This window comes from Plectropomus leopardus, chromosome 11 (assembly GCF_008729295.1).
Source record: "Plectropomus leopardus isolate mb chromosome 11, YSFRI_Pleo_2.0, whole genome shotgun sequence".
Lineage (NCBI taxonomy): Eukaryota > Metazoa > Chordata > Actinopteri > Perciformes > Serranidae > Plectropomus > Plectropomus leopardus.
The window spans coordinates 562,700-585,361 of NC_056473.1; the positions used below are offsets into that span (position 1 = coordinate 562,700).

At 42.1% G+C, this 22,662-nt stretch overlaps 1 protein-coding gene across 1 annotated transcript in view; it reads left to right on the forward strand.

The window, feature by feature from the left end:
* ntrk3a (neurotrophic tyrosine kinase, receptor, type 3a) overlaps positions 1-22,662 on the forward strand; it is a 245,384-nt gene that overhangs the window by 194,470 nt on the left and 28,252 nt on the right. The window contains exon 14 of the mRNA XM_042496388.1: positions 18,018-18,148. Coding sequence (XP_042352322.1) covers positions 18,018-18,148 — 131 coding nt within the window. The remainder of the gene's footprint in view (positions 1-18,017; positions 18,149-22,662) is intronic.

Here is a 22,662-nt window from a genome sequence, read left to right on the forward strand (position 1 = left end):
ACAGTCTGTATTCAAACAACCGCACAGTTATTACACGGTATTGAACCTAGTATTTACTTAAAGTTGAGCTGTGTATTAATACACGGGGCAATATAAAAAGGCACCACCTTTTATTATATTTTTGTGGGCACAAAACTTTTTGATTTTGTTAATTTAATTTCTGCTTTCATGATTACGATATGATTCCCTGATAAGTTGTTTGTATATTTGTGTATGTATGCGTGTGTGTGTGTGTGTGTGTAGAGAGAGAGAAAGAGAGAGAGAGAGAGATAAATATACCATTATCTGATTATCACGTAAATATTAAAACCAACAGCACTGCTGTCGTTATACCACCAACTAGCTGCTGTTGCTAATAAGCTAAGCTACTACGAGAGGAATGCTTGTGACAGAGCGCCGTTCGCTTCGAGCACTCAATTCGAGTAACTTGTGTGAGTGAGCCTGTGAGTTGGAGTCAATGCTCGGGTACACTCGGCCACACTCGGCCGCGTTTGGCTGCCGTTAATCCTTTCTACGCATGCTCTATGGGCCAGTAGATCTGGGTATTTTACACTTTTACACTTCTAAACCCAGAAAAAGAGTTTTCTCTGCTTCGCGTGCCACTGAACGAGGCCCCGCCCCCACGGCTGTATCCAGATTTCACGATAATACATCTATGGTTCGGGTGGGTTAATGGTTGGGTCACTGGGGAGATGGCGGACATACTGTCTTTAACCTTCAACATCATTTCCCAAGAGTTCGCCACAGCACCTCACAGCCTCATGGGAGCTGCATGAGCTGAGATTAGCTACCTGCACCTTCTCCTTTATACCTCTCTCTCTCTCTCTCTCTCCCTCTCTCTCTCTCTCTCTCTCTCTCTCTCTGCGTGTGTGTTATTCCAGTAGTCTCCTCCACTCATTCTTACACTCTCTATTTAACACACATACTCTGCCAGAACACAGCAGCAACTCGCTTTTTACCTTTAGAACAACATAAATCTGAGCAAATCCCCTAAGAGAAACCATCTCTTATAAACAGACCAACATCCCCTCTTAGCAGCATACCTACAAATTACTGATGCTGCCAGCGGTGATGCTGGTATACCACCAATCACCTGTGACTACTACCACTACATATTTCCACTGGTGCATACACACACACACATGAATAAGATAATTTTCTATTTGTTTATTATAATGTTCCTCACATGGGCATATGATTATGTAATATGAGGCATTGGTATTGTTTCTATATTTTTTTTTTGTTAAACATTATTTTGCTAATGCGCATCTCTCTGAACTGTCAAAACTTCTCACACAGTCAGCACCACAGAAGACGGTGTAAACTTAACTGCAAATCAGTCTTTTCATGCGTTGACACAAAATGAATGTTCACTGAAAACACTGTCAGTTTGGAATGAGAACGGAGGATGCCCTCTATGAAAGACTTGTGGCAGGTTAGGAATGAAGGCATTTGTAATTGTAAATGTCACCATGTCTCCCAGTCACAGACTACCCAGTCACAGACTACTTCACGGCCAATCCCCGGAAGGTGTCATTTCTATCTCCATCCTTTCTCTCCATTTCTCAACTCAAAGGCTCGGGCTCTTAAAGGCTCCTCAATGAAGGGGAAAGTTTATGACCAGCAGCCACATGATCACATGTCTCTCTTTGGATGTGATGCATGCTGTAGGTCTGGACAAATCTGCATTGGAGGTTCAACCCTCCGGCTCCTCCATTCAACTTTTTAAAGTATCCCTGAGCAAGATACTTAACCCCAAATTGCTCCTGATTCTGCGTCACTGGAGTTGTGACTGGGTGTGAATGGTTACTGAGTAGCAGGTTGCACCATGTACTGTAGCCTCGGCCACCAGTGTGTAAAGGGTGGCTGGACTCAGCCACCATTGTGTAAATGTGTGAATATGACATGTAGTGTGAAGGCGCTTTGTGTGGTCAGAAGATTTGAAAAGCACTATACAAGTGCAGGTCCATTTACTATTTGTTTCATGGTGTGTATTTAGGGAGGTAGTGGTCTGTTGGACACAAGTGAGCTCACTTATCACCATCAGTTTCCTTCTGTGACTTTGACGTGATGAGACCAGCTATGGCCTGCTGAGCTAGTGTGAGTCTGCTGAGCCCCTGAGCTAACACAGTTTTTCATCATCCATCCATTCATCCATCCATTCATCTATTTTCATCTGCTTATCCGAGGCCAAGTGGCAGGGGCAACAGGCTAAGCAGATCACTCCAGACGTCCCTCTCCCAAGCAATGCTTTCCAGTTCCTCCTGAGGGAGCCCAAGTTGTTCCTAGGTCAAACAAGATATGTAACGTAGCGTGTTCTGGGTCTGCCCTGGTGCCTCCTAAAAGTAGAATGTGCCCAGAACATCTCCAGCAGGAGTTGTCCAGGAGGCATCCTGATTAGATGTCCAAACCACCTCAACTGGCCGCCTTCGACCCAAATGAGTTGCGGCTCTACTCCACTACTACAGCTCCTCTCAGATGTCTGAGCTCCTCACCCTCTCTAAGGCTGAGCCCAGCCATCCTCCGGAGGAAGCTCATTTCAGCCAATTGTATCCGCGGTCTCATTCTTTCGGTCACTACCCAGAGCTAATGACCCTAAGTGAGGGTTGGAACACAGTCTGATGCAACTCCTGCATCACTGTGGATGCCGCACCAAATCACCTGTCCATCTCACGCTCAACAATCGGTTGGAGCCTCCTTACCAGCACCCTGGAGTAGACTTTCCCTGGGAGACTGAGTAGTGTGATACCCTGATAATTGCACACCCTCCGTCCCCTTTTTTTGAAAATGGGAACCACTCCATAGGCACCGTACCCGACCTCCACATGACACTGAACAGGCATGTCAGCCAAGACAGTCCTACAATGTCCAGAGCCTTCAGCATCTCAAGGCAAATCTCATCCACTCCAGGTGCCTTGCCACAGAGGATGACCTTTTTGATGACCTCAGCGACCTCTGCCAAGGATATGAATGAAGATTCCCCCAAGTCTTTAGACTCTGCCTCCTTCACAGAGGATGTGAAGGCAGGGTTCAGGAGATCTTCGAAGTGTTCCATCCACCATTTAACAATATCCCCAGTCGGTCAGCAGTTGTCCTCCCCTGCTGAGGACAGCCTGAGACAAGCCCTGCTTCCCCCTCTGGAGATGTCTCACAGTTTGCCAGAACTTTCTTGAGGCTGACCGAAAGTCTTCCTCCATGGCCTCCCCGAACTCCTCACACACCTGAGTTTTTGCTTTGGTGATTGCCTCCCGCTGCAGCCCTTCTGGCCAACCAGTACTTGTCTGCTGTTTCTGGAGACCCCCGGACCTCCTTCTTCAGCCTGACGGCCTCCTTTCTCTTTTGAAAGAAATTGCCGTTCAACCAACCTCAGAAAGTCCCGTTTAATCTGGCTGGATAGTCTTAAAATGTATAAGAAGGCCCTACGCCATGCCAGAGCAGACTATTACTCATCATTAATTGAGGAAAATAAAAACAATCCCAGGTTTCTTTTCAACACTGTAGCCAGGCTGACTCAGAGTCACAGCTCTGTAGAGCCTTGTATTCCTTTGGCCCTAAGCAGTGACGACTTTATGACTTTCTTTAATGATAAAATTATAACTATTAGAGATAAAATCCACCACCTCTTGCCCTTAACTGACCTGACCCCAGACTCAGGTAGCTCGGATATGGCAGCAAGGCCTGGAATTTATTTGGACCATTTTTCCCCCCATTGACCTTCGCCAACCCTCTATACTGATTTCTGCATCTAAGCCATCAACATGCCTGCTAGACCCCATCCCAACTAGGCTATTTAAGGAAGCTTTACCCTTATTAAACAATTCTTTATTAGATATAATCACTGCGTTTTTACTAATGGGCTATGTACCACAGTCCTTTAAAGTAGCTGTCATTAAACCTCTTCTAAAGAAGCCCACTCTCGATCCTGAGATTTTAGCTAATTATAGACCAATATCTAATCTCCCCTTTATTTCTAAAATCCTTGAGAAAGTGGATGCTCATCAACTCTGTGACTTTTTCCAAGATAATAGTTTATTCGAGGACTTTCAGTCAGGCTTTAGACTTCATACATCATTCTGACATCATAGTACAGAGACGGCACTAGAAGAATTAACAACGACTTATTGATTGCTTTTGATTCAGGTGTGGTCTCTGTTTTAATCCTTTTAGATCTCAGTGCCGCTTTTGACACCATTGACCATCTTGCTGCACAGAATGGAACAGTTAATTGGCCTTAAAGGAACAGCACTAACCTGGTTTAAATCTTACTTATCAGATCATTCCCAATTTGTTCACATCAATAACCAATCGTCTGCGCATTCTAAGATCTGCTTTGGAGTGCCACAGGGTTCTGCGCTTGGACCAATCCTTTTTACTTTATATATGCTTCCTCAAGGCAACATTATTAGAAAACACTATAAATTTTCATTGTTATGCTTACGATACGCAATTATATCTATCTATGAAACCAGATGAAACTGATCAGCTATCTAGACTTCAAACATGCCTTAAGGACGTAAAAGCCTGGATGAGCCGTAATTTCTTGATGCCGAATTCAGACAACACTGAAGTTATTGCTCTTGGCCCCAAACACCAGAAGCTCCTTTTCTAACGATGTAATTTCTCTAGATGGTATTACCTTGGCCTCTAGCATAACTGTAAGGAACCTCTGAGTTTTATTTGACCAAGATTTATCTTTTGCCTCCCATATAAAATAAACTTCAAGTACTGCTTTCTTTCACTTGTGCAACATCGCAAAAATTAGACATATCTTATCCCAGACAGATGCCGAAAAATTAGTACATGCATTTGTCACCTCTAGGCTGGATTATTGTAATTCCCTATTATTCGGTTGCCCAAACAAATCACTTAGGTCGCTTCAACTGGTGCAGAACGCTGCTGCTCATGTTCTAACGGGAAGCAAGAAAAGAGACCATATTTCTCCTGTTTTAGCTTCGTTGCACTGGCTCCCTGTAAAATCCAGGATTTAATTTAAAATCCTCCTCCTTACTTACAAAGCTTTAAATGGTCAGGCTCCATCCTATCTGTTGCAGCTCATAGTTCCTTACCAACCCTAAAGATTACTGTGCTCTGAAAATGCAGGATTACTTGTGGTTCCCAAAGTTTCCAAATGTAGGATTGGAACCAGAGCCTTCAGTTACCATGCTCCTCTCCTATGGAACCATCTTCCAGTTTAAGGGTAGACTTAAGACCTTCCTCTTCTTTTTTTTTGTTTTTAAACTTTATTTTTTCCTTTTTATAACACAAACATGAGGTCATTAACACATATTAAATTCACACTAAATAAAACAGACGTATAGAGGGTACCAGTCACAGGGTAATTCACTCTGGTTCAGAAACTCAAAGTTCAAGGTAAAAAAAAAACCCCCGACATTTTCAGTCATCACACTCTGCATCTAAGTATGAGGCCCATTTAGCCCAGTATTCTTCTCCCTTTTCCTCCTGTAATCTCAAAGTAAAAGTTATGCATTCCATACTATGTATAGTGTTTATTATGTTTTTCCATTGTTTCAGGGTGGGAGGTTCTCTTAAAAGCCAACATCTTGTGACTGCTTTTTTACTTGCTGCCATGAGAATTTTTAATAAGTAGCGGTCACTGTTGAATAGGTCCTCTGGTATTTTCCCCAGATAAAATGTTAGACAAGTAAAATTGAAATCAAATCCCAGAATCTTCTTTGTTGCAGCTTCTACTTGAGTCCAGAAGGGTTGCAAGGCAGGGCAAGACCAAAAAATATGTGTGTGGTCTGCCCTTAATTGTCCACATTGTCTCCAGCAGTGAGTCTGTTGGTCAGTTTGTTTTGATTTTATTTGTGGGGTAATGAAGAACCTCACACAGTTTTTCCAACAAAAGTTTCTCCAGTTCTGTGAATTTGTGGTCGTCATCTGGGTGTGTATTATGGCAGTCCAATCCTCTGGGGAGATTGCAATGTCCAGCTCTCTTTCCCATTTTTGTTTTATGTAATCTGTTGAATGATTCTTGATCAATAAAATACTTGAGTACAGTTTCCCAATAATTCGTCCTGTGGGCTCTGAGTTGTATGCTTTCATAAACATTTGTATAACCCCAGATTGTTCTTCCATTAACTGTCCCTTCATCTCATTTTGGAAGTAGTGTTGGATTTGCCTGTGTCTATAAAGATCTTGTCTTCCCAGACCATATTTTGCAGACGTTGACTGGAAGTCCATTAATTTCTTGTCCTTTACTAATGAACAGTAAGATGTAATTCCATACCTTATCCACTGTCTATATTTTAAGTCTAGAGATGCTGGCTTAAAGTCTGGGTCATATGCAGGCCACCTCAATATTTTTATTTCCTTCTGGATCTGGAATTTCTTCACAAAGTCTAGCCACACATTCAAAGAGAAACAGACCCATTGATTCTGTGAATCAAACAAGTCTTTGATAATGAAAGGGCAGCCCAACAAGGACTGTACAGGTCTACTGGATATCGACAATTCAATGTTTTTCCAATTGGCTTCATATTCAGGGTTACACCAAAGAATCAAGGGTCTTAATTGTGCTGCTACAAAATAATCCCTCAAACATGGTAGGCCCATCCCCCCTCCTTCCTTCGGCAGCTGCAATGTATTGTATCTTATGCGTGGTTTTTTCCCCTCCCATATGAACCTTGATATTTGTTTATCCCACAGTTTGAATTGAGTGTCGGGAATTTTGACTGGTAATGACTGAAATAGGTATAGTAATCGAGGTAAAATATTCATTTTGATAGTCATTATTCGGCTGCCAAAGTCAAGAGGGAGTGAGCCCCACCTGTTAAAGTCATCACCTATGTTTTTGTTAACCATTGCATAATTCTCGTTGTAGAGATGAGATGTATCCTTTGTCAGTTTTACTCCCAAATATTTTATATTTGCAGAATTCCATTTAAAGTTGTACCTGTTTTTAAGAGCCTGTGGGGGGTCAAAGTTAAAAACCAAAGCTTGAGTTTTCTCTATGTTAAGGGTATAACCTGAAAACGTACCGTACATTATTAGTAGATCCATAAGTAATGGTATACTTGATGCTGGTGTTTTCAAAGCTACTAGGACGTCATCCGCGTACAAACATATTTTGTGTTCAGTTCCTCTTATTGTGATGCCCTCAAGGGCTGTCTCCTGTCTTATTAATTGTGCTAATGGTTCAATAAACAAATTAAAAAGTCCTGGGCTGGCGGGGCAGCCCTGACGGCATCCTCGTTGTAGGTGTATAGTCTTGGACAAATGTCCGTTAATCTTAATTCTAGCTGTTGGCGATGTATATAATGTTTTAATACTCTGTATAAATTTCTTGCAGAAGCCGAATTTTTCCATTACCTGGTAGAGATACTCCCACCCCACCGAGTCGAACGCTTTTTCAGCGTCTAGACTCACCAGGATGGCACTAGTCTTTTCATGGTTTATTTGTTCTATAATGTGGAGACATCTCCTTATATTATCTTGGGTCTGTCTGTTGCTTATAAAGCCAGTTTGGTCTTCATTTATCAATAGTGGTAACACCTTCTCCATCCTTTTAGTCAGTATGGATGCATATAATTTGTAATCTTGGTTAAGGACGCTAATTGGCCTGTATCCACTGCATTTCTTTCTATCTTTGCCTTCTTTTGGGATTATAGATGTGATAGCTTCTCTCCATGATGGGGGTGGGAGACCCTCTTTTAGGGTATAATTAAAGCATTCACAAAGTAGGGGAGTTATTTGTTCTCTCATTGACCTGTACCACTCGCCCGGAAACCCGTCGGTACCTGGTGATTTACCTGCTTTCAGACTGGAGATTGCTTTATCAACTTCCTCGATAGTTATTTCTTTTGTAAGATCTTCGTTGTGTATTTTTCCAATGGAAGGAAGATCTAGCTGATTTAAAAACTGTTCTACAGTATATATCTCCGCTCTGTCTGGTTGAGTGTACAAGGACTCATAATATGTCTCAAATGCTTTTTGAATGCCATCCAGTGTACGAGTTGACTTATTGGTATTGGGAATTCTTATCTCATGAATAGTGTTTTCAGCTTGTTGTTTATGCAATCTCCAGGCTAAGAGCTTTGTTGCTTTTGAACCTGTCTCATAATATTTTTGCCTCATAAACCGAAGCTTTTTCTCTAACTCTTCACTGTGGATTTTATCTATTTCCTGCTTAATTGGCCTCATCTGTTGCAGTAGGAGGGGCGTTTTCTGCTTACTATGTAGCTGCTCTAATTCTAGGAGTTTATTTTGCAGATCAATCAGTCTTTGGGCTTTTGCCTTCTTCAAAAAGGCAGTTATTGAAATAATTTTACCTCTAAGGACGGCTTTTGCAGCGTCCCATAGTGCCACTGGATTTACCTGCCCGTTGTCATTGTTCTCCAGGTATATTTTTAGTTCTTCTTTTATAGTTGTTTTGAATCCTGGATTATTTAATAAACTTGTGTTTATTCTCCACAGAGTATTTCTGCATTTGCTATCTACGTGTAACTTTAAGTATAAACTAGAATGATCTGAAAGATCCCTTGTGCCCATCTTGCACTCTTTTACTCTGTGTTTTTCAGAATTGTACATAAAAAAGTAATCAATTCTAGAATGCACATTGTGGCGTGCAGAATAGAAGGTGTATTGTTTATCTTGTTTATGGAAATCTCGCCATACATCTACTAGACCTATTTCCTGTAATCTTTTTTTAACCCACATTTCTAAATTAGTTTTTTTCCTTTTTTGGCTAGTTGTGTCCAATTTGGGATTAAGTATCATATTTAAGTCCCCTGCACATATGAGAACACCCAGGGTTTCACAAGTGATCAGGTCAAAGATTTTCTTGAAAAAAACCTTGTTGCTCCCAGGAGGGGCGTATATATTGAATAAGGTCACTTCTTTGTGGTCCAATTTACCCTTAACCAGAATAAATCTTCCCTCCTTATCTTTAATCTCTGATATAAATTCGAAGTTAGCTGAATTTGAAATCAAAATTGCAACTCCGCGTTTGCGGCCTCTTTTGTAAGAGGAATGAAATGTATTTCTGAATCCCATTTTCTTCAACTTTTCATGTTCAGAATGTGTTAAGTGTGTTTCTTGCCAGAATGCAATTTCTGATTTCTCCTTCTTCGCCTTAGCTATCATCTTAGCCCTCTTAATGGGGCTAGTAAGCCCATTTACATTGAGTGTGACAACTTGAAATTCCCTATTACTCATAACCGACAACCATAAACCATCTTGGTTCCTGTGACAATGCCCTCTGAGACCTCAAAATACAGTAACAGAGAAAGACAACTGAAAAATGAGAACAGACATAACTATAATACATGTTAAATGAGTGGGCTTCCAACTTGGAGGTACAGACTAATCCAACCTCTGAGGTGGGGTATATTCCAGCCACTAGGTGGGGCCCCAGACTAGTTACGACTAGTAGTTCACTGGTGGCTTGCTCTATGTTGACCGGTGTTTTTTTTTTAAAGTGAATTTGCTCCATTAGGGTCCGTTATTATTCTGTCCCCAAGAAAAAAGATACATCAATAATTAACAGTGGGGATAAAGAAAAAAGATCCCTCTATAATTAAACGACACTGGCACCATGAGTCGAGTAAAAGTTCAGAACTTAAAGCTTAGTATCCACGGGGCCGTAAATATAATCAGTCATTTATTTTAACTTACGTTTCCCCGTTTTGCAGTCCAAACGAAATCCCAAAAAAGAAGCAGGTCATGTCAAGAATGAAGCAGCCGAGCTCTCTCAGTCGCCGGCAGGTGTAGTGTCCTCCTCTCCGGTGCGTCTTTGAAATCCCCGCAGTTTCTCCCGGACGCTTCGTTGGAATTTTGCCGAGTCTCTGCGGCGGCGGTCCTTCACGTTCTCCCACGATGGGAGAGGGGTGTACAGCGTCTCCCTGGCCGGCCGGGTGTGGGGCACTGCAATACCTCTTGCACGTAAATCCTCCGCCGCTTGGTCAGCACTGTGGTGTGTGACAGTTCCATCTTTGAGGAATACGCGCATCCTCGTTAGTGGAGTTTGGAATCGTATGCCTTTTTCTTTTAATGTTTTCTTGATTGTCGTGTATTCCTTTCGTTTTGACAGCACTTCAGTTGCGTAGTCGTGATCAAAAGTTAACCGTTTGCCCTCAAATGTGATAGGCTTCTTCCAGGCGGCGTGGATAACTTTCTCCTTAATTGTAAATTTCAGGAATTTTATGACTATGGATCTTGGTGTTGCGTTGTCCGGGGGCCGCGAGCCCAGGGCTCTGTGCGCCCGCTCGATGCCCAAGTCCATGTCGGGTGCGATGTCTTCACCCAATTCGGTCTTGAGAAGTTTCTCCACAAAGTTGGTCACGGAGGTGCCCTCTGCTGTTTCTCTTACGCCGTATAGCCTGATGTTATTCCTGCGTGAGTGGCCTTCTAGCTCCGTGACTTTAGCTTGGAGGGCATGTTGTGTTTTCAATAATGAGGTCACTGCATCTTTTGCATCAGCACTCCATGTCTCCATATCCCCGATGCGTTGTTCAGCTTCTTCGAGTCTTTCATTTGCGAGGTCGATTTTCCCTGTTGCCTCCTCTATCTCTTGGTTCATGTCGGTTCTCAGTTCGTTCAACTGTTTCTTAATATCCGACTGGAAGCTATGTTGAAAGTCAGACAGTTGTTTTGCGATATCCGTCCTGATTTCCGTTATCATGCCTTTCATCACTTCTCTTATGGTAGTCAATATTGCGGACTCTTCTCCTAGCTTGTTAGCTAGTGCCTCCTCGCCACCATCTTCTCCTGCACTCGTGTTTTCCATGGCGTCGTCGTCTCGGTCAAACTCTACCTTCTTAGTTTTTCTTTGTGACCTACCACGGCCCTTCTCCTTCCCCCCTTCCATCTCCCGGGTTATATTAGGCCAATTTTAGTTTAGGAAGCTTGTTGAATTTAGGGGGTTTTAGTCAACCGGCAGGGAGCAACTTTTTACGCGTCCATCAGCTCGTTTGCGCCACCGGAAGCAAGACCTTTCTCTTCGATAAAGTTTATAATTAGGGCTGGCTAAGGTTGCCCGGACCAGCCCACAGTTAGGCTGACATAGGTTTAACCTGCCGGGCGACTTCCTATTGTACGCTGAGCTCCTTTTCCTTCTCTCAATGCCGCCATCTGAAAATCATGCATGTCTGTTAACTGCATTGCCATTTGCAAGCTTAGCTTAGCCTCAGTAGTTTAGCTTAACCTTTCATCTGTGATAGTCATGTGGTACTCTCACTACCTGGGGCTCGTGATTACAGATCCTGGGTCTGTTGAACTGCACTACACTAATACTGTTGCCTCTCGGGAGCCTCTTCCTAGTTTTCCTGGACCCTGGCCGTAACCATGACTGTGCCTGGTGATAGGTGTGCTGATGCTGTGACCCTGCCTTTGGTTGTGCTCATGCTGTGGCTGCACTGATATTGAACCCCCCGCTTGCCCTGATTGTGATCTCGGTCCTGGTTGCGCCGATGCTGTGATCATGCCTTTGGACACCTCCGTATCAATATATGCATGAGACTCTTATCAATATCACCATAGACCCACAATGACCCACAATGACCCACAATATCATCATAGAGTGCATGTGACAATTTCGCACCCATCGTTATTGTACTGTGCGGTCATCAATGCCATTTATGATGTCATGACATGCATCTGTTTACATTATTGCTGTGCCTCTCTCCCCCTCTCTCCCCCTCCACCCTCTCTATTTCTCTTTCCTTTTTGCCACAATTGTATTTAATTTTTTATTTACGACATCTATTGCACGTCTGTCCGTCCTGGAAGAGGGATCCCTCATCATCCTCTACGGCTCACCCTTCTTCCTTTTTTTTCATCCGTTACAGGGGTTCTTTTTCGGGAGTTTTTCCTTGGGTGATGTGAGGGTGTAAGGGCAGAGGGATGTCGTACACTGTCAAGCTGTCTGAGGCAAACCATGTTTTGTGATAATGGGCTCTACAAATAAAATTGACTTGACTTGATTTGACTTCACCAGCGGATCCTTCAGTTAAGGCAACAACAGGCACCAATGACTATCTGATCACAACTTCGAGCAGCCGCCTCTACAATGGAGATTTTGAACAAGGACCACTCGGATTCCATGTCCCCAACCTCCTCCAGGATGCACGAAAAGTTCCTCCAGAGGTGTGAGTTGAAGATCTCGCGGACAGGGATCCAACTCACCTCCAGGTGGTGGTCAGTTAACAGCTCCGTTCCTCTCTCTACCTGAGTGTCAAAGACATATGGCTGCAGATCAAATGATATAACTACAAAATCGATCATCGATCTTTGGCCTAGGGAGCTCTGGTGTGAAGTACACTTATGAACATCCCTATGCCTGAACATGGTGTTCCTTATTGACAATCCATGACTGGCACAGAAGTCCAATTACAAGACACTGCTCGGGTTCAACTCAGGCAGGCCATTCCTTCAAATCACGCCCCTCCAGGTTTCTCTCTCATTGCCAACGTGAGCATTGAACCCCCCCCCCCGCAATATTATGGAGTCCCCAGTTGGCACCCTTTCCAGAGCACCACCCAGAGACTCCAAGAAGGCCAGGTACTCCGAACTGACGTTGGGTGCATACGCATACACGACAGTCAGAGACCTCCTGCAGTCACATCAAGGCGACCCTCTCATTCCCTGGGGTCAACTCCAACACAGCGGCACTCAGCCAGGGGAGCTCGTGAGTATCCCCACACCCGCCTGGTGCCTCTCACCCTGGGCAACTCCGGAAAAGGCGTGAGTCCAGCCCCTCTACAGGGGTTGGTGAGCCCAACTTTATCTAGTTGGTACCACTCCACCTTCCACACTAGCTCTGGCTCCTTCCCCACCAGAGAGGTAACGTTCCACATCCCTAGAACCAGTTTATGATGCTGAGGATCTGCCCGAGGACCTGCCTTTGCCTGCCACCCAGCACACAAGGCTCACAACCATGATCACTTTTTCCTGTGGGTGGTGGGTCCACAGGGTGGCTGTTCCCTGTATGTTCTTCCGGCTGAGCCTGACTGGGCCCCATGGGCAAAAGCCCGGCCACCAGGTCCCGGTGACCCCTTACCGGACGAGATATCCACATCCCAAGAACGCTGATTCATCATGGTCTTCTCTGAGCCACTCTTAGTCAGGCCCCTCCCCTGGGACTGCTTTGCCTTGGGAGACCCTACCAGGGGCTAATAGCCCTGGACAACACAGCTCCCAGGATGGCACACAAACCCCTCCACCATGGTAAGGTGGCGATTCATCATGCATTTTATTATTCTAATGGAAAGACTTGCTGGCACAGGCCTGCCCCTGCTTCTGCATACATACACAGTGACAGTGTTTTTGAGTGTTCATTGCCAACATTTGTAAATAATTTCTTCATACAATGTTCATCCAGTGGGGATGGTTATAGTCTGGGTAAGGGTTGGAAAACATCAGTAGTAAACAGTGGTCTTCCCCTGTAAAGGAAGGCCGATCAGACTAAGACTGTCACCAGGTACCTTGTGGCATAGTGTCAGTATGCTTATTAATGAGCAATTATTTTAACATAAGTTGATGAGCTGAAATGACATCACAAGTCTACGAGAATTCCTGCTTATGATGGTGCTTTTAGTTTCATTGAAGTGTGTTAAGTACATCATTTGTGTGCTTTAGAAAAGCATTACAGTAGGATAAAAAGTGCATAGTATATCTGGTAATAAAAACAATTATGCCACTGTAGAGTGTCAAATAAAATCCAGCCACTTCCTCATTTCACTGCTTACTAATCTTACACAGTTTGTTGTGTAAGAAACGAGTTAAGATAAAATAAACAATAAATCTACAGAAGCGGTGATAGAAGCCTGTGAGGTGCATGTAATGGTCCTAACTGATGAGACACTAAAACTTAATCTCATGCATAATATTTACTTACTTATTTGTAATGTACTGTTGTAATTTAATGTTTGGTAGGCTAAAGGTTGTGCCATGGAATTCTGTGTTATCCCTCGCCTTTCAGAGGATGAACCCTTTTGATTATTATGACCCCCTGACCTTTCTTCTCATGCCACAATAAAGCAGGAATTGTTAGATTTACACTACAAACATCGAACAGTCAGGGGACTGCCTTTAAAACTACTCCAAAGGATGAACCTTCTCCAGCCTGGACACTACATCAACTTTTCTCAAGAAAAAATATGTAATCTGCTATTGTAGTCTAACAAGAAGATATTCATAGAAAATAAACAATTTAACCCTTGATTTTTATGCCGTGTCCATTCCTCAAACAACTCTCAGAACAAATGGTACAGTGGTTCTACAGCCCTTAATGGCTTCAAATATATCATGTACCACATAGTTGGAAGAATCCATTCAGATATCTGTGAGCAGCCCAAACAGTAAAACACTATTAGCTGCACATATGTGAATGTCCAGAGTACCATGTTGTTTAAAGTGTTTCCATGTCTGCAGTCAGTCCCACTGTCTGTGTCTGTTTGGGTAACATCAAGGCCTTAACCCTTGCATCATCTTTGGGGTCAAAGATGAGCTGCCACAATGGTGAACAGCAGAGGAACCCCTCTTAATAACCTTTCCTAAAGTGACCCTTACATTTGAAAGATTCAGCCATTGCCTTTGTTTATATTTCCATGAAAACCGCCACTGTAAAAAGATTCAGGGGCTGTGTTCGAAATCATCCACTCATTCACTCACTCCCTATCCACTACATCGTGTATATGATGTAGTGAACTACATCATATACACGATGTAGGGAACGACGGGAGGAGAATTCGGACACTACACGGTAATTTCCTGAACGTGGTTGCGTCAGCAGATGCGCCATGGTTATTCAACTATAAATACCATCATACTAAAAAATACAAATGTAATGTTCAATCAGGAATGACAAATATGAATTCTGAAATTTCTTTTATTGATGAATATGCACCACTAGAATATATCCCATCCATGCAGAGCCGCATTTCTTCGGCCGGAGAACAGCTGGTTGTGCTTAACACGAAGCTTAATAAGCTTCTCAACATCTTCATCAGTCCCTTGGAACAAGAAACAGAAAAGCATTTCTTTTTCTAACACACCGCCAATTGGGAAAAGAGAGCAAAACGCTATGATCAGATGTGAGCGGGTGTGTGGGTGTCTGCTCCTAGCTAGAGCTGCAACTACCGGCAAGCCCTAGCATTAGTCTTAGCGTTAGCGTTAGCTCGCAGATACAAATAACAAACCGGATGCTTCTCCACCAACAAATCCGCTCGTTATGACAATTCGCAACCCTTAAAAGGCATAAAACCACGCCACTAAAGTATTACACGCATCAAATGTGTATATTGTAATGTTACTTAAATTTATATACAAAAGCGGCGGTTGGTGCGGCGGCCATCGTCTCCTTCTTCTCCTCTTCCAAAACACAACCGCATTGCATTGTGGGATACGGAGCACAAAGTAGTGTACATTGCTTGTTCACTCAATTTTGCGGTGCATTGTGGGTGTTTTCTCGTCCACTACATAGTGGATGAAATTAATCGCGGAGAATTCAAACAACACTACAAAATGGCGAACACACTATATAGTGCACTACATCCGTGATGGGGGTGATTTCGAACACAGCCAGGGTTGACACTGGAATGCCAGTAATCAGTGGAACACTGCCCCCTTCTCACAAGCAAATCTGGCAAGAAAACACACACACTAAACTTTTTCATAAGAATGAAAGAATATACAGGATATATTAGATATGATAAAAATTGCCTGATTATGATAAAATAATTAAAGGCCCATCCAGTGCTTACACACACACACACACACACACACACACACACACACACACACAAGCTGACACAGACAAAGCTCTTTGTGTGATTAGAGAAAAGAATAGGAGCAGAATGGCTGGCTGACCAATGCAGAGACTGCAAACAGCAAAGTGGTCTTTTTTACTTTTATTTAAAAACTTGCAAGTGGAGCATCAACAGGAAAGGTTCTGGCTGAGCAAGTGTAGTAGCTTTCTAGTGGTCTGTTTAAAACACAGTATTGTCTGTAATATGTTACAATGTAGCGTGTTACAAAGTTAGAATGTCAGTTGACAATCAAAAACCTGTACCGCTAAACCCATGATCTCAACGTCTGTGGCATTGTTTCTCTGAAAATGTGTCATGGATGTAGTTGGCAGTTTGATGTGACGTTGTCATTCTTTATCCTACCTACAAAGCTCTGATTAATTGCTTACATCTGCAACTGCATGGAAAGAGTTGATATGCGCTTGTTGAGCTTTTATCACTGAGCTCAGCACCAAACAAGTATGAATTACTGAACAAATCAGAGATGATGGTGGTGATTCAGAGGTGTGGTTGAAAAAGCCTTCCCAGAAATGCTGAGGAATCAACAGCAGCTCATGAATGCCCACGGTCTATTCAACAGTCACACATGGTTTGGGCATCCACAAACTTTTGGCTGTGTAGTTTATCAAAGTTAATCATGTTTGTAATGTTTTAGACTTTGATATTTTTTACTGTAATTATTAAGTAATTATTAATTAGTTCTTTTTCTAAGGGCCACAAAAAAACATTCCATTAGTTGTTTGTATCTGTTATAACCTAAAGCCTCACTCCACTTTTCTTGAGTCTATATTGTTCACATCTCCTGAGGAGAGAACAAAACCCAACATGTGCAAAACCTCATGCTTACATCCACACAAATTAAATTCTGTCGTTACATATTTAAAATATTGTCAACCCACTTTTAATTCCAATCAAAATTTTATGTCTGTCCAACATAAGAGTCCAACATCTTTCTGACATCACATAGACATCCTGTTCCAGCTGGGATGCATTAAAGGATACAGGTGAAGGTTCTACATAGTGCTGATAATAGTTCCATAGTATGCTATGCAGACAGGTGGAGCTGACCCTCAATGAGCTCTGTTCTGCACTGCCAATCTGCACATCTTTACCTTCTCAACAATAGCCACAACTAGCTGGGTTGGAGGATGGGACTTTTCAGTACTGAATGTGAGGAACTGAACCAAAGCTGCTTTTTAATCATGTGAATTAATTTGATTTATATGGCCCAGTATTAGAAATTTGCCCCAAGGGGCTTGTTACACACTGAGGTGCTACTGTTGATTCAGGAAAAACATGTGTATTGGAGGGTAAAATAGAAATGTATTTTGCTCAGTTCACAATAGACATTGAACCAGTCTTTGTCACTCTACACCCTCTTTGTCAGACACTTTTGAAAAGGCTTCAACAAGGAAACAAATCCACTATCACAGGACATCAGTAAGTGTTGCAGATATGGGGTTTTGTCCTTATGAAGCTGTCTTTGTGTTTGTGTGAAGGTGTGGTGTTCCAGCAGCTCTGTATGCAGCAGATAGACTTAACAGATGATGTTCATCCATGAACCTAGACAGAGGGGATTGGTGATTTGTTTGGTGATTATTAAATCTGCTCTCAGTCACATTGCTGGTGTCATATCTGAAATACTCGTGCTACCATTAAATATGACAATGAACTTTAGCTTTACCTCAGGAAATGTGGATGTTTCACGATATGAGCACACGTCCTAACAAATCTAAACCCAAAGACGAATGGACTATAACAGCAGTTATTTTAATGTATCTCACCTTGTACATAAATTATAAAAAGAATACACTTGTAAAGCCCTTTTCAAGTCTTCCGACCACTCAAAGCACCTTCACACTACATGTCATATTCACCCATTCACACACACATTCACACACTGGTGGATGAGGCTACCGTATACGGTGCTGCCTAGTACTCAGTGATCATGCATACACACTCACACTCAAATTATGCAGCATTGGGGACAGTACCTCTGCTTGAAAAAAAAAAGTGGGACAGAGGTCTGTAGTTCCAAAGTAGTTCCTATGAAAACTGTGGACAGGGAGGTTTGTGAAGTGGAAGCAATCAAGGGAATTGAGGCAACAGGCTCCACCAAACAGCTGACTTACAGAGGAGAATAATGTAAATATTTGAAATGGATATTTAAGTTTTTGTTTTTTTTTAAGTGGCTCTCAAAAAAAAGATTGTAATGGATGTCAGCTAACTCTCTCTATCTCTGTCCCTCAGATGTCCAGCATATTAAACGGAGGGACATTATTTTGAAGAGGGAGCTCGGAGAGGGAGCCTTCGGCAAGGTCTTTCTGGCTGAATGCTACAACTTGAGCCCCACCAAGGACAAGATGCTAGTAGCTGTAAAGGTAAGAGACAGAAGCACAATGTGTGTGTCTGTGTGTGTGTGTTGGTGTGTGTTAGAACACACAAGCCTGGCTCTATGCTCCTCCTCAGGTGCATGGAAATGAATCTAGCTGATGGAAAAAGTGTGTTCCAGCAGGCAGCAAAGTCAGTTGCATATAAAGAAGAGATGCAAAAAACTAAAGAATTGTGGTTACCCTGACCATATTCAAGTAATCAATCTTTAGAGTTCAGTCTTACAATTCTTACAGTTTAGTTGGATAAGTCCATCTTTAACATGTCTCTCTCCACTCATGATCAGAGAGATCTGCGATGAGGGTGAGGACTCTTGGGTTCACTGACAGTTGCTTCTTCAACTTTGGTGCCCTTCTCTTATTTGATGAGGAAGAAACACCTTTGTGACATAGGAATTTATTATTAACCACACATGTAGTTATTAGTTCTAAAGAAGGAAATAAAAACACTCCACACTTGAATTCCTTCAGAGGTTAATACCTCTAAAGGAATTCAAGTGTGGAGCCGAGATGCACAGGGTAGATATTGAAGCAGTAATAGCTTCCAAACATCAAACAGATGGCAGAGATGAAGTTGGGGAGTCTTCCCCAGTGTAACTGATCCTCCAAGTTTGACCCGTTACCTCTTTCCCTATGTTGAGAACATGTGCCTCACCAGGACTGTTCTTCTCCAAGATGAATGAAGTGGATCTGGACAAGCAAACATCATTTTGAGCTGATAAAATGGTTTGAATTGTTTGAAAAACACATTTGACATGCATTCTGGTGTTGTTGTACATCCTTTAAACCATTTTAAACATTTAAAACATGGCAGTGCATTTCAGTAGTTATATTGTATTATTCCTTACATAAGATTAGGCTCCTTCAGTAATACCGAATTTCATCTTACCATATACAATGATGCATGGTGTCTCAGGCAAGCTCTCCACTTGTATATCTTGTGCCAGGCATGTTTCTTCTACCTAATGGAAGAGGTTCTCCTCTTTTTCCATCGAAATAGGAGTGAAGAAGGAGCACCATATCCTTGATATCTTCTGAGCAGCCCTTCAACTGTCCTCTGAGAATTCTCAGCTTTGTGATAGCCTGCAAAACTCGTTTGCTCTTGCCTGCACAAATAGTTCTCATGAAATCCAGAAGATGTTTCCCTTTTTTTCCACACTGGAGTGGAAAGTCCCTTTTAGTGATAACCAAGTGATCTGTTCCCTTGTTTATTTGATTATGTTGGGAGTAGTAGATGCTCTTCATAAGAACTTTTACCTCATCTCAGCTGAAGTTAGTCTGTTCATTGAGCACCATCATTTTTTCTTTCTTCTCATGTTGGCTTTCTGGAGCTGAAATTAGACTGGCTGTGGATTCCAGTGCTCTGTGTTGGAAAACAAAAATATTGATATTAACAAAATGTATTGAATGATGCTTTATCCCTGGTTATACTTTAAAATCATGTTGTCAAAATATATTTACTTATTGGTTTCCAGGCAGCCACCAATTTCCTTGCTTGAATAGGTCTCAATACAGAAAGATTAGCTTCCTAGATGAAGTAAAAAAGTAAAAAATGCCAGACAACCAAACAGCCCAAGACATTCATTAGTGTGACAACACACTGTGTTTCAACAGAACCATTTGGTATCCGTCCTTGATGTAAGATGGCAATGGATAAAAATCAATCAAGTCACTGATGTTAAGACACTGCATCTTTTCATTGTCTTTCCAGCATCATATTTTATCAAAATAGGCACTAGTTCACCAAACTCCACAGAGTCATTGTTCCCTGTGACAAGTGATTGTCCTTTCTTATATGGTGTTCCCTTAAACAGCATTTCTAACGTGACCTTTGTGCTGGTCTTAGTGAAGCCAAATGGTCTGACTGCATCTTAAATGACTTTACTGTACAGAACTGAGTAAAATTGTATCTTTAAATTCCAAGACAACTTGACTAATTGATCCTGCTGAAAGATAGGCCTGTAGCATCTGATGTCTTTCAGAGAGCATGAGGCAGAGGTTTTTAAAGTTCTTCAAATTTCTTGTACATCTCTTGAAATAATTGTGCTTGCTTTTGAAGTGCATTGTACATAGTCTGTTCAAGGGACCAAACTTTAGGATCAGTGCTGGGTAATGACGTAAAAAATTATGCTTTGGTTTCAGGAAACTTTCTGGGAATAGAGCTTTTCTTGACTTGATATTCTTGAATAAGAACATTAGGATATGCAATCTGAGGCAAGGATATTTTCTGAGCACAGATCATGTCCACATTGTCTTTCAGCTGCAGAGTAAACTGCCACAGATCATTTGCTCTATCTTTATCTCTGTCAACAATTAGGAGAGGCAATGGCCTTAGAAAATTTCAATTCTGTATAGCCTGTCCTGAAAGTGTAGCTGCTTGAGGGCTGACCTCACATGGCTTTGTAGAAGCATCAGAAGGACAGTCTTTGAACTGTTTGATGCGCAGATTCAGAGTGAAGTAGGTGAACTATGACTTTTTCTTTGTGAAATACTTAAGGAAGACACCCTCGAAGATGTCAAGGTGGCAAACCTGGCTGACAGACTGTCAAAAGAATTGAATACTGACTTAAAGTTGTTGTAGCTTTCTATGGTGCACCACAATGGTCTGCGCAGACTTGGATCGGCTCCCTGAAATTCAGATCGGGTTATTAGGCTGCACCTACAGAAATATTTTGAGTGACTAAAATTGTCAGAGAACACGCCAATGCAATGCGAGCCCAAATTATCTCCAGCAATGCAATACAAGGTTCCTCTGACTACTTTCAATCCTTCAAGTCTGCCAGTAAATCAGAGAACACCTTAGCATGCCCAAATGCTTTGAAATCTTTCTCTCTACACAATAAAACAAGTGACTTGTGGTCTGTGTCAGACCATGTATGAAGTGGCAAATAAGCAGCAGATACATAGACAGCTAACACTTTATTTCTCTTCTTTGCAGAACCATAACGGTTAAGGACTTCAAAGGCACCCTGGTATAATACAAGCTTGAGACATGATGGATTTTGCTCCCAAAAATCATTGGATTTGAATATCTGACCATCACTAATGTCTCTTAGAACATCTAAAGGAGACTGAATGGTGTGCTCTACTGACACACAGTTCCTCCACAGACCAGACTCTAACAAATATTTCAAAAGTCTCTCTCATAGGCACATTATAGGCAAACCTATCTGCTCCACATAGTAGAACTTTTTTTGAAAAGACTGAGCTCTTGAGTAAGCTGTCCTCATTGGCCCTGTATGACATGCAGAAAACAGATCAAATCCCCTCACAGAGTCACAAACTCTGGTGATGTCCTCATCTGATAATGATGTGTCATGGTTCAGCAGTGAGGTTAGTTTACTCAAAGTATATGTCTGACCCAACTCATGTATGTTTTGCATCTCCTCAACAATATTCTGTGTGGTAGAAGCAGGTAGTATAAACTGCCCCTGCAAATTCAAGTAGAACAAACAGACGTGTCTAAAAAAAAAAAGATCACTGAAATCTTCTGACACAGCCATAGCACCTTCATCTGTCTCTGTCTCTGTACCTGCCTCATTCACTTAAGGGCCAAAGTTATCTGATTCAGTTGGAACAGATGATGTTTAAGGAGCAGATTCTCTGTACAAGTCACTAACACTGCTGTCTGCAAAATCTCTGTGCTTCTGTGACATGTGGGAGGTAAATGAAGTTTTGACATTGAAATCATTTTTGCATCCTTTCACTGGACAACTCACTGTACACCCTACTGCAATATGCTCCTTCAAGTGAGCTATTAGATCTCTTAGATATCTTTAGTGTCTTGACATTGGCGTTCACACAACGGCACTGCACATTTAAATGTCATTTTGCCTCCGATAACAAAGGAGCCTTAAACGCTCCATATGTACAGAATATAAAGAACGTAGAAAGAATGTAAAGAATGTGGTTCATTTCGGTGGAGCTTATAATGGAGCACATAACCTTTTGTGTCTTAATAGACTTGCCACAAAAATTACAACCATACATTCTGGTAACTAAATTAGCTAGTTTGAGTTAATGTTAAATACGAACCGTTTAAAATAACTAAAGTTAAATAACTAACTGCTAACGTTAGGTTTTACAAGAGCAACACACCGTAACATTAGTGAAGTAACGTTAGTTTGAATGACCTAGCAAACTAAATGCAACAGTCTAAAATTACGCATAACATCAACGTAACGTGTAATGTTACTACAACCCAAATGAACCTTAAAGAAAGCTTCAACTCGCAGACACAAACACTTTTTGTAAATATGTTCACCTCAAGTAGGAGCCAGGACGCTGTGCTGCTCCTTATACATCCGTGCCATCCCCACAGAGGTCCGAAGTGAAATGCTGGGGGCACAGAGAATGCGGTCAGTTCAAGTTCAAATTCTCTTCAGCATCGATCGAGCCTCTCTCTCCATTTGTCTACCATCCATCCATCCATCCATCCATTTTCTTCCGCTTATCCGGGGTCGGGTCGCAGGGGCAACAGCCTAAGCAGGGAAGCCCAGACTTCC